Source organism: Camelus ferus, chromosome 16 (genome assembly GCF_009834535.1).
Source record: "Camelus ferus isolate YT-003-E chromosome 16, BCGSAC_Cfer_1.0, whole genome shotgun sequence".
In the NCBI taxonomy this organism is placed as follows: domain Eukaryota; kingdom Metazoa; phylum Chordata; class Mammalia; order Artiodactyla; family Camelidae; genus Camelus; species Camelus ferus.
Genome location: NC_045711.1, coordinates 668,776 through 680,888, shown reverse-complemented (window position 1 = coordinate 680,888; position 12,113 = coordinate 668,776). Strand labels below are relative to the sequence as shown.

The following is a 12,113-nucleotide window of genomic DNA, read 5'->3' as shown; positions in this document are numbered from 1 at the left end:
TTAGTCCAGGGTCTGTGGTCTCATCTGAATGCTCAACTAGGGAGGGATCCACTGCCAAGCTCACTCAGTGGTTGTTGGCAGCATTTAGACCCTTGTACATTGTTGGATTGGGGGCTCAACTCCTCACTGGCTGTTGGCTGGAGCCTGCCCTCAGTTCCTTTGCTGTGTTGGCCTCTTTCATATGGCAGCTCCCTTCATGAAAGTGTGCAGGCTGAGAAGGCAATAGATGAGTCTATTGAGGGGAGTCACAATCTCTTGTAACCTAATCACAGAAGTGGTATCCCATTACTTTTGCTGTGTTCTGCTCATTAAAAGCACACCCTTAGGTCCAGACCACACAAGGGTGAGAAAAGAAGAGGTGTGGTTTTCTGGAGCCATGTTAGTAGCTGCTCACAACAACTTGGCTATGTTTTGATGCTAACTATTCTACATCACATAAAAATTTCTTCAGAACAGTGTTCTTATCTGCTGAAGCAGTCCTGAGTATCCTCCCTCCCTGTCTCATCTCTTTGAATATTTCTTCTGTTTGTTTTTGTTGGATGTTTTAGCTGTATTGGATCATCTTCTGGGCTGGGACTAGGATGAGGCCAGCAAGGCATAGAGGTCACACGATTTAAGGAAGCACTCACTCTCAGGGGCTGACTCTGCACTTCTGCAACTCGGAGACTGAGTGCCTCCTTAAGTTTGGTACCTTAGGTGCTTCCCTGCCACACCATAGTCCCAGGCCTGATCCTCTCTGTCTGTCTTCCATATCATTTACTCCTCTCTAAATGTTTTCAAAAATCAATCAGTCTGTGAGATTATCTCAAGTCTTTTCTCTGTATCCATGACTCTACTTCGTTTGATGTCTATTCTGTTTCTAAACATTTTTGTTAGTTCTGTAATAATGTTTGTTCCTCCGTTTATTTCCATAGGCCTGTGATATCTTTTATAGTTCATCCTCTTGGGGGTTCATTTCATCTTTGAGCTCTTTCCTTATTGAATTAATGTTCAATATGGTTTGAAACAATTATAAGGAATTTCTTCCTGTTCCTTCTCTTATTTCTTTTAGGTTGTATTCTTTTTTCTTCCTTCCTTCCTTTCTCTCTTCTTCCTTTTCCACTTTTCCCCCTTTCCTCTTCTCCCATTTCTCTCTCTCTTCCTTCCTTCTTCACTTCCTTTTCCCTCTCACCCTCCCTCCCTCCTTTTCCATCTCTGTCCCTTCCTCTTTCTTTCTTTCTCTTTGCTCTTCTCCTCCACCCCCATTCCTCCTTCCCTTCCTCTCTCTTTCTTTTTCCTCTTTCTCCTTCCTTCCTTCTTTCTTTTTCCTCCCCCCCCAATCCCTTCCTCCCTCTGTCTTTCTTTTTTCTGTACGTTTGCACAGTTCACATGCTAAGTGCTTTTCCCTTGTCTGGTTTTGGACATCTTTGCTCCGATACCAGATTTGCTTTGATATAGCATGGGGGACTCTTGTTTCTGACTCTCTTCCAGCCTTCTCTGTGACCATTCTCTTCTCCAAAGGGGCTGCAGTTTGAGAGTTGAGTCTTAGGTTTTGTTGCCTGAGGAAATTACAGGGCTCAGGTGAAGCAGGAGGAGCCTTTGTCAGAACACCTGGGCTCTGCTCTCCTTGGATTTAGGTAAATGCTCTACCACAGGGTTCCTTCTACTTAATTACCGGGATTCCCTTCTGAAATGAGGGCCGTTTTCAGGTGGAGTCAGTAACTGGAGTCATTATTCACTTTCTCCAGTTTTACCCATTTCTCCCCAGTAGCTTTTCCCACAGGTTCTTAGTTAAGAGTGGGTATAAAAGACCCCTACTCAGTTTATTTCCCTCCAGATGTGGGGGTTTTGGAGAACAGCTTTGGGGAGTGGGGAGCTGAGAAGGGCTATACTCCAGAATCATATGTTTGTTTGTTTTCTTGGCTGCCAATATTTTATACTTATCTCATTAGGCTTTGTTCTTTTCCTTGGTGAAAAATATTTTCTCCCCTGACTTCCTATTTTTTTTGGGGTGGTGGTGGTAATTATGTTTCTTTGTTTGTTTGTTTTAATGGCGGTACCCGGGCTTGAACGAAGGACCTCATGCGTGCTAAACCCTCCCCCTTGACTTCCTGTTTTTCACTTTGAGGGGGAAGGGAAGTATGCAGTTGCAATTCTCCATCTTTATACAGGAGTTGCCTTACATGATCTTTAAGGCTCCTTCCAGCCCAAGCTAGATCATAACTCTGAGTTCCCTGCTTGCACAAGGAGAGATGTGGCCACCACCACACAGAGCAGAGCCAGCTTGGCTGTCACCAAGGTCTTTACATCTGGGACAGAATGTTACCTTCTTAGCTTGAAGACTCCTGAGCAAGGACCAAAGGTGCAGGCCCTGTGTCTGCCCAGCCTGGTGCCCACAAGGGAGCCTAATGCAGTGGTTGGCGGGGAGCAGCCAGGATGTGTGTCCATCATAGCTGTAGTCAGGGTCAGCTAAGGATTCTAGGGTTGGCTGTAGGATCTGCCCTCACCCCGGGTAGCCCAGACAGCTGGGCTGTGCAGGTGCCCCAGCTCTGGGGATCTCTTCTACCACTTGGCCCTGGGGGGCTTCTTGGATAAGCCCTTTTTCTCTTGCATGTTGGGCTACAGGAAGTGGGACCTTGCCAGGGGCTGCCTCAGCGGGGCTGAGAGAGGCCCCCCTTGTCCTTCCTTGGAGGGCCCCACCTTCCTGCCAGGATCTAACAGGTCTCTTCCTGGATGGGCAGCAGAGCCCTCATGGAGAGCCTGCAGTCTCAACTGAATTCTCCAGGAGGACTGGAGCTCATTCCCCACCCGCCTGCCTACCAGGCTGCTGGGCTGTTGCTGGCCCCCGGGTAGCTGGGCGGTGCCCTTATGCCCTGAAGCCAGGCCTGCAATTACAGGTTGGCAGGCCCAGGGGCAAAGTGTGCCAGCCAGCCCGGCAGCTTGCTGGCAGCCAGTCTGTGCTAGGGGCCTGTGTCCCGTCTGGCTCAAACACACTGAGCGAGGAGGTGACCCGTGCAAGGGGAGGATGGACCTTAGCTGGCCCTTGGGGGATGTTTGCCTTCTCCTTTCCTGGGGGCGCCTAGAATCCATTCTTTGTAGTTCAGAGCTCAGTTACTGCCCAGCTGGAAGACTGAGATGGGCCAAGGTAAAGACATTGTCCTCTCTACCCGGCAGGGGCTGAGCCTTCTCTGGGGCGGATGCCCCAGCTTCTCTCCTGCTCCTTCCCCATGCCTACCTGTGTGTGCAGGTGTGCATGAGGAGGGGTGTGTGTGTGTGAAGGTATGAGTGTGTTCACATCCGTGTGCATGTACGTGCATGAGTACAAAAGGAGGAGCAAGCTTGTGCACCTGCATACGTGTGTGTGCCCGTGTGACTGTGTGTGGACAACTTGCTGTCCGTGTTATGAGACCACAAGCCTGCAAGCATACACACTAGGCCATTTTCCAGCAAGTTCACCCCAGCAAGCCTGCACCAGTGTTGGCAGCCACCGTCTGGTTGGTTGGTACTCTTGCCACACATGTTTTAATACTTAGAATATCATCCCTTTGCCCTGCATATGCGTGTCCTTGTGGTGCGTGAGTTTTGTGTGTGTCTCCCAGGTTGTGTGTCTAGGTATGAGTGCATGTGTGTTGGAGCTCTTGTGTGTGAGCTTGTGTGTCTATGCACGCTGCTCCGGCCAGGGGTGACTCAGGCCAGAAGTATTCATTGTCGTGGTCCCAGATCGAGGGAAATCCTCTTGAGTCTGAAATGGAAAAGGCCCGGGGCTGAGGGGCTCCACGTTTCTCAGGCTCCAGGCGGCATTCCCAGGCCCTGTCACCCAGGGGGACTGAGCCAGGGTGCAGGGGAGCTTGCACAGGCGCTAAGGGGACAAGGGCAGAGTCAGATTTCCCTTTTGGAAGTCCCCTCTGGGGCTGCTGTCAGGAGCGATGATGGGGCCTGGGAAAGTGGTGGGGAGGAGGGACCCGGGGTGGCCTGGACCAGGCCTCCCACAGTGGGTGGGAGGAGGGAGCAGATCTGAGGGACATTCAGGATGCAGAATGGACAGGAATCAGTGACTGGAGGGCAAGCAAGGCATGTGTCCTCCCTCTGTGTCTGGTCTGAGCGACAGAGGACATCCCTGGGGAAAAGCAATTTGGGCAGCTTGCTGAGGGCCAGTCCATGCCTTGGGCCTGTCTCAGCTGCCTCAACTGCCCTGGGTGAGGACAGTAATGCGGGGTAGGGGGATGGGCGGGGACAGCAGGAGAGAGCTGGTTTGGGGACCTGGACAGTGCAAAGGGCCTGTGGCCATGCAGGAGAGGGTGTCCGGGGTGGGGCTGAGGGGCCTATGCCAGAGGAGCTTTGAACAGCTGGCTTCATTCTTCACCGTGACTTGACCTCAAACCATGGCTCTTCTTGTTTGTTTTGTTTTATGATCACGGAACCCAAGTCTGAAGTGGTCGTGGAAGCCCTCGGACTCTAAGACCCGATTCACACGCAGCCCGGGGGGGGAACACAAACTCCCAGCTTTAACAGCCCAGGCAGTTGGCCCTGGAGGCACCTGGTGTGGCATCTGGGCCACCCCATCGTTGTAGGGCTGGGGAAACCAAGGCCCAGAGGGGTGGTGACCTCCCAGGGTGGCCCCACGTGGCAGGGTGGGGCCGGGCCGTCCACCCCCAGGAGGGCGCACCTCTCTGATGGAGTGTCCCTCCCTGAGCCCAGGCAGCCGCCTCAAGAGACTCTGTAATTACAGGATTAGGCGGCGGCCTCTCCGCAGCTGGGCCCTTCACCCCTCAAAGCCATCCTGTGGAGACGAGGATTTGGTGGCATGGGGTGGGTTTCCAGGTGTGTCTGAGGAAACCTGGCCTCCTGGGGCGACTTGTTCACCTGAAAGGCCCCATTGTGGCTGCAGCCTCCCTCCTGCCGGCTCTATTTTGGGGTCAGGATCCACCCTACTCCAGCTGGAGGAAGGAAAAGGTGTATTTCAGTATGTCCTGTGGGCATGGGGGAGCGGGGGAGAGATGAGGCGGTGGCCTCAGCTCCAGCAGAGAGCACAGCTTGGAGGGGCTGGTGCCCGGGGCATGGAGGGCGGGATGCCCGCGAGCGGCAGTCGTGAGGAGAGCAGCGGCCTGGCAGCCCCGGTGGAGGTGGGAGTCTGAGGGGAGGTTGGGTGTCAGCTGCCAGGGGTTTCATGTGGCTCCAGGAGGCCGGGTTGGCAGACCCTGTCAAGCTGGAATGCGGGTCTGCAGACTGCCTGGGCCCCGCCTAAGACTCGCCCGCCAGCCGCTTCCTGATTCCGACCTCTGTGGGTGCCTGGCCCCGGCCCCAGGCCCAGAGGGAGACCCGCCCTGCCCTCAGGGTTCCCCAGTTTGCGGAGGCCCAAGGGCTGGTGAGACTGGGAGGACACACGGCTACTCCCCCTCCTTGGTGCATCCAGCCCTTTCTCTGCAGCGCTGGGCCACCTTCCTGCCTGCCCAGCCTCCTCACCTCTGCTCATGGGGGTTCTCTGTCTGGCGTGGCTTGGGGGCTCTTCTCAGCCCATCCTGATCCTGCGCATCCTTCAGGGCTCTGCTCAGCGCCACCTCCACTGGGAAGCCCTACCCATTCTAGGCTTTCCTCTGACTTCCTTTGTGCCAGCCTTCCCCAGCACTGTGGCTGCTGGGGCCTCTCGGACAGCCTCCTGTCCCCCACCTCGTACAGGGTCAGCCACGGGGGTGAGGGGCTCACCGGAGAGTGGCTTGATGTGTGACCTGGGGCCTGAGTCTTCTCATCTGTGAAATGGGTGCAATGATATGTCTCATGAGGTGGCTGAGCATTAGATGGGTGACAAGGGTGGATGTGCCTGGCAAGTATTCAGTTCCTTTGGTTCCTCTGTCCTGGGTATTTGCAAGCCTTTGGGTGCTGGAGCCTGGGCTGCCCTGGGCACAGTCCCGTGACTCCAAGAATGACTAATTCCACTCCCGCAATAAGCTCTTAGAAACTCTGAGAAATGAGCCTTTTTTCCCTCCTTGCTGCTTCATTAAACTCTTCTTGAGTGAGTGGAATGAGGATTGTCCTAATCCTTTGTTAGTAGCTGGGGGGTTCCGGGAGCTGGGAGGAACAGGCCCACAGGGGCCTCCTGTTGCTGGCAGATATCGGGGCAGGGGTCTGGCACACAAGGTTATCCCAGCCCCACCGGTGCGCAGGGTGGGGGTGGGTGCTGGATGGGGCCGGAAGCCCCCAGTATTCCAGGCTGGCTTTGCCCTGGGCCAGCTATCGACCTCTGGCAAGCCCTGGCTCTGACCCAGCAGTTTCACTGTGCCAGGCTTGCTTACCTCCCTGCGCCGCCCTAGGGGTCTGGGAGAGGGATGGCCTGGGCGGGGCTGTCGATGGGATGCCTGGGCCAAGTGGTCTGGCTGGCATTCAGTAGGCACCTCCTTGGTGTACACAGGCCTTCAGGGAACAAGGGGAGGGGTGGGCAGCCTGAAGCAGCCCCTGGACCTTTCTCCTCTAAACTCCCGTCTGGGTCATGGCTGCCTGTCTGCCCATGAGAATGTCTACCCATCCTGGCGGCTGCTGGAACTGGGAAAATAGTTCCAGACCTCATCCACCCCAGTAAGTCTCAACAGTGCCTTCCTCTGTGCAGCCTGAATCCCCCTTTCCACGGGTAGGAAGAAACAACATGGGGAGGGGTAGGCGCGAGGTCCAGAAAGCCTCACGCTGGCCGCCCTGTGTCCACAGGTGTTCCTGGCCCTTGGGGAGCTGCTTCTATCCTGCAACTGGGCAGTGGTCGCTGACATCCTGCTGGTAGGTGTGGCAGTTGGAGTGGAGGGCTGGTCCTGGGGCCTCTTGAACACTGTGGACTCACCGCTGGACTTCTGCTGTTGAGTGGCCACTGGAGGTTGGGAGAGCTTCAGAGACCATGGGTTAGGGAACCAAGGTCAATGAACAATTGCCTTGGACCAGGGGCCTCCCTGACACTCTCAAACATATATCTCTGACCATCACTCCCATTTTGTAGATGAGCAAATGGAGTCTCAGAGAGGGCAGGTGCCTGGACCAAGCTCACACAGCATGCAAAGGCACTGAGCCAGGACTGGGGCCCAGGCTTTTTGTCTCTAGGGTTCCCTCCCTCCCTCTTTCTTGACCATACTCCTTCTCAGTAAGCAGCCTCCGCTTTCGGTGTGCGGACAGGGATGCCAGACTTCAAGGCCAGTGAGCCCAGGTGGGTCCAGGACACCCCAGCTCCCATATCAGGGGCTGCAAGGCAAGGGGCCGGCTCAGGCTATAGCGAGGCCGGCTGCTGTCCTGATCACACGACTGCTGGGTTCAGAGTCTAGCACCACCCTTCTTGAGCCACATACTCTCTGCCCAGCCTCCCTGCCTCCTTCTAGGAGACATGCAGGGGAAGTTTTTGAACACTGAAGGGCTATGCCCTTGTGGATTACGCAGGGTCCCAGACCGAGGGGGACCCCAAGAGCCCTCCTCCTGCCTCCTGGCAGCCTGGCATGGTCTAATGCTGGGCGTGAGGGAACCAGAGCAGCTTGGCAGTCGGCTGAGAGCTGTCTAGTGAAGGGGCATGAACCTGGATTCAGGAAACAGGCCTGGGTTTCTGCTCTGCTTCTGCCACTTACTGTGTGTGGCCTAGGCGAGTCACTTTGTGTCTCCAAGCCTCAGTTTCTGTGTGTGGAAAATGGATATGAAAACACCTCATGGATTTTTGTGTGGGTGAAATGAGAAGAACTGTGTGGAGCTTTTGCCTGTTGTCCAGCACCGAGAATGCTGGCTTGGGTTCTGATAGCAGGTCAGAGGTTTCTGCTCTCTCATCGTCCATCTCCCAAAGAAAGCCTGGCATCCTGAAATCTCGGTTTGAAAGGGCTGTGAGGAAGGGTAGTCATTTAACTAGTCAACAAGACCTGCTTGAATACTACTGTGGACCGGAGGCTCACTCTCTGTCTAGATGTTCTTCCCTGTCCCCACGGCCCAGGCTCAGCGAGTGTAGACAGGGCTGCCCTGTCTTTGACTCCTGGATGGGTGTATCAGCTGCAGGGCTGGTGGATCTTCCCTTTTCCTCCCTTCAGACGGGAGACTTGCTGCAGCCCAGACTCAGCCACAGACCTGCTGAATGGCCTTGGGCCTCAGTTTCCTTGCCTATAAAAAGGGGTAATCACAACCGGCCTGGCGGGGTGAGCGAGCTAGCCTGAGGGAAAGCCCTCGGTATATGGGATCGTGCTGGCAGACGTTGTCTTGAGTGGTGTCGCCCACTTGTAGGCACAGGGAGATGAACTACCCCCCCCCCAGCCTGTGCTCTGAAACCTGCCCCAGCTCCCTCTGCCTGTCCCCCACGCTCCTGCCCCCTGCTCCGCATGACAGCCCCCAGATATGTGAGGACTGCGCCCATGTCCCCCAGTGTCTATGTCTGCAAGAATGATTAACCTGGCAGAGCCAGGCTCTTTGCAGAGCTGTGTCTGGGCTGGGGGCAGGGGTCAGGGGAGAGGAGGGGCTGGGAGCCAGTCAGCCATAGTCTGAACCATCTGATTCTGCTGCGGAGCTGACTGGCGCTGCCCTGGGGGACGGGCTGGACGTGATCCAGCCCACCCGCTGTTCCCCACCCCCCTCCCCAGGCTCAGAGGCCTGCAGCCCCCATAGCTTAGCCAGGACCTGTCATCCCAGGAAAGCTTCTGCTCCCCTTCCCCCACCTGCCCACCTTCCCGAAGGCCCTCAGTGAAGGACGGCCTTGTGACACTTTGGTGGCCAGAGCTGGACCAGTCCCTGCAGTTCCTGGAGCCCAGTCCTCTGGCAGAGAGGGGAAGGCTTGGGGAGGGAGTGGTCTTGGGCCAAATGCTGGTGAGAGGCGGGCTGTGGGGACCCAGGCTGTGCAGTGGAGAGGCAGACAGATGCCAGCTCAGAGCAGGGTGAGGAAAGGTGGGAGGCGAGGAGACCCAGAGTGTAACTCCTGTAAGAAGCTGCACTGAGGAGGATGGCAGCTGGAGCTGGCAGGACATAGGTTCCACATAGGACATAGGTGTTCCTTTTCTAGAGGTGAGGCAGGAGCAGCCTCCAGGGGGCAGGAGGGGAGGTGGGTGGAGAGGGGCCAGCAGGGAGTGGGATGGGGGCTGGGGAGGAAGCAGGCAGGGGCAGGAAGTGTGTAGGGGACACTGGTGTGGCAGGAAGTGCAGGGAGGTCCCATCTGCTCGCCTGCCCTGGCTCCTGAGGCACAGAAGGTGAGAGGGCAGCAGAGCCCAAGAACCAGGGTTCTAGAACAGCCCACTTGTTTCCACTCCCAGCTCTGCTGCTCTCTGGGTGGCTAAGTAGCAACCTCTCTGGCCTTGGTTTGCTCACGTGCGCAGTAGGTAGAAAGACAGGACCTACCAGTTACGCCCAGGCTGCCAGGGACCAGTGAGCTAGTGTCTGCGTCACAGGTGTTCCTGAGGGGTCGCTGAGGACTCCCCGGGCCCCACGTCAGTCCTGCCTCAAGGACACTCCTCTCATTGCCCCCCTTCTCCACAAGGAGGAGAATCCAGATTCTCTGGGGGATGGGCCTCAGGGGCTCTCTGGTCCAGTGATTCTCAAGCTTCATGGGGCATAAGAACTGGGTTTGGGGGAGCTTGTTACAAGCTCAGCTTCCAGGCCCTCTGTCCTTGGAGTCTAATTTGGTTGGGTCTATGTTGGGTTCCAGGGGTCTGAATTTCTAATGAATATCCCATGGGATCCTGATGGCGATGTTGCTCAGAAGGCACCTGGAGATCGCTGGTCTAGCATAGCCAGCCGCCCAGCCCGTGAACCCCTTGCAAAATTCTGAGTAGCCCAGTCCCTCCCCTTGTTCACACACCCTCCAATGTGGAGCTGACTCCTTGCGCACTGGGAAGACCCTGCCTCCTGTTAGGTCAGTTAATAAAAAGGATCTGGCCCCGTCACAGCCAAGACCCACCTCAGACCACCCCTGGCAACCATCCCCTAGCCCGGGTGGGTGGTCGTCAGTCACTCTCCCGTTCTCTCTCCATCAGTGTCTCCATGCTTTCCCGCACTGCCTCCTGCCCCTAGGTGGCCGTCTGCTCTCTTGTCTGTCTCTCCCTCCCAGGGGTGTCTGGGTGTGAGGCTTGAGTCGGGGATGGGAGGCAGGCTGCCAGGGAGTCTGCACCTGGTGGCTGCCACTCAGACTTTGTGCAGACCCTTGATTGGCGCTGGTTATGCCCCAGGCTATAAAGGGAACAGCTCTTCTAAGATGGGTGAGTCAAAAACAGAGGTGTTTTTGTCTCAGAATAGAGTGAGCCTGGCGTTTTGGGAACCCAAAACCTCTGAACTTCTAAAATTACCTGCTGGGCTCTCCAGCTGCTGGTGGGGGGCCCAATTTTGGCCCCTCGGCTGTATGGAGACCTGGGGACCCTGAACTGACTTGGGGAGACAGACCTCTCCCACCACCAGCAGCAGGGACTGGTCTGGCTCCAGCAGGTCTGAGTTCCTGGGAAGGGAGGAAGGGATGGCTCTCTGAGGATCCAAGCAGCCCTAGCCCCTGCATGGACTTTTCTGGATGCTTAGGGCCCATCTTCTAGGAGGCCCTGCCCTTCTGCCCAGAACCACCAGTGAGTAATCACATAATTATGGGGTGAGAAGGAAGCACTTGGGGAACGTGCAAAGCTGTGGTCAGTTCCTTCTCAGGCTTGTTGGCAGGTCCCAGTGATGAGTGGGAGGCCCGGTTTCTCTCATCACCTGGACAGAGTGGCTCAGTGCCAGTGACTCCAGGACCAGCCGGTCACCCTCGGGAGTGCCCTGCCCACCCACAAGGCTCCTCTCTCCAGTCCTGCGGCTCCCAGTCCCTGGGCTCCTGCCTCCACTTTGGCTCACCCTGTCCCCTGCCAGGAGCGCTTTTCCCTCTTCTCGCTACCAATTTCCCACTTGTGAGGCTAGGGGTGAGTTTGTCCTCTTAGTTCCCCTTGCTGTTGTTCAAGCATTCTATAACAAATGCATAAATATTGCTGGAGAGGCTCCTCCTTGCTCCTAATGGCAGAGTAATCAACGGTCAGACCCTGGAGGAGAAGGCCTGGGATCAAATCTCAGCCCTGCTATTTCCTGGCTGGGTGACCCTGGGCCAGTTACTCACCCTTTCTGTGGAGGGTTTCCTTATCTGTAACATGTGGATTGTAATCTTATCTCCCTCATGGGTTGGTTGAGTGGATATAGAAAATATATATAGGAGATATATAAAATGCATACAGGAAGCATTTAATAAATGTCAGTAACTATCATTGTTATTATTCTCTGATGGGCTTGGATTATGGACAGCTAGTCCTTGGGGATAAGACTCTGGGGTGGAAAGCTCCCCTGTGGCTGCCCTTTTGGGACCACATGACCATGTGGCTTCTGCTTGAACCCCTCCTCCCCCCACACCCGTCCCTCGTTGCACCCCTGGGTTCTGGCAGAGTTTCTTCTGGGACCAGTGTCCCAGATGGTTCTACCTGACTTACTTAGTTGGCAGACTCTCAGCGAGTCCCCTCTGTGCCTGGCGCCTTGCTGTACTCCAGGGAGCCTGGGAGAAATTAGACAGGAGCTTTGCTAACCAGACGCTGTAGGGGTGAGGGGAGGTGGACAAAGATGGAACCCTTCCAGCTGTGGGGAATGTGCATTCAGCTAGGAATGCACACAGGGGCTGTGGGAGCTCAGGGTAGGCACCTGAACTCTGGAAGGCTTCACGGAGGAGGTGAGCCCAAAGTCAGTCCTGAAGGGCAAATAGGGATGCTCCAGCTGGACCAGATAGGGGAAGGCTCGCCAGGCAGAAGGCACAGCATATTCAAATGCCCAGAAGCATTCTGCCTCCTGGACTCATAGGGCATTATTTCTGTCTGATGTCCACCTGAAGCCTCCAGGTACCAGATGGAGAATGATAATAAACAAAATCCTCCATGCAGGTGCTATTAGCCCCGTATGGGGATGAGGAGGCTGGCACAGGGAAGTGGAGTGGCTGGCCCAAAGTCACACAGCTAGCGAGTGGGGGACGTGGGATTAGAACCCAGACAACCTGACTCCGGAATTCATATTCTTAACCTTCCACCCTCTACCACGTAGGTCTTTCCAGCAAGGCTGCCTTTAGTCTCTGCCCAGAGGGGCTTGAACTTCCTGAGAGAGAGGCTGAGCCCCCGCACCACCCAACCCAGGTGCCCACACATGCAGACACCTAGCCG

General features: G+C 55.8%; 1 protein-coding gene across 1 annotated transcript in view; it reads left to right on the top strand.

The window, feature by feature from the left end:
• The window catches only part of SPNS3 (sphingolipid transporter 3 (putative)), a 42,520-nt gene that overhangs the window by 28,288 nt on the left and 2,119 nt on the right, over positions 1-12,113 (top strand). Inside the window, 1 exon segment of the mRNA XM_006172540.3 lies at positions 6,676-6,741. Within this exon segment, the coding sequence (XP_006172602.2) occupies positions 6,676-6,741 (66 nt within the window).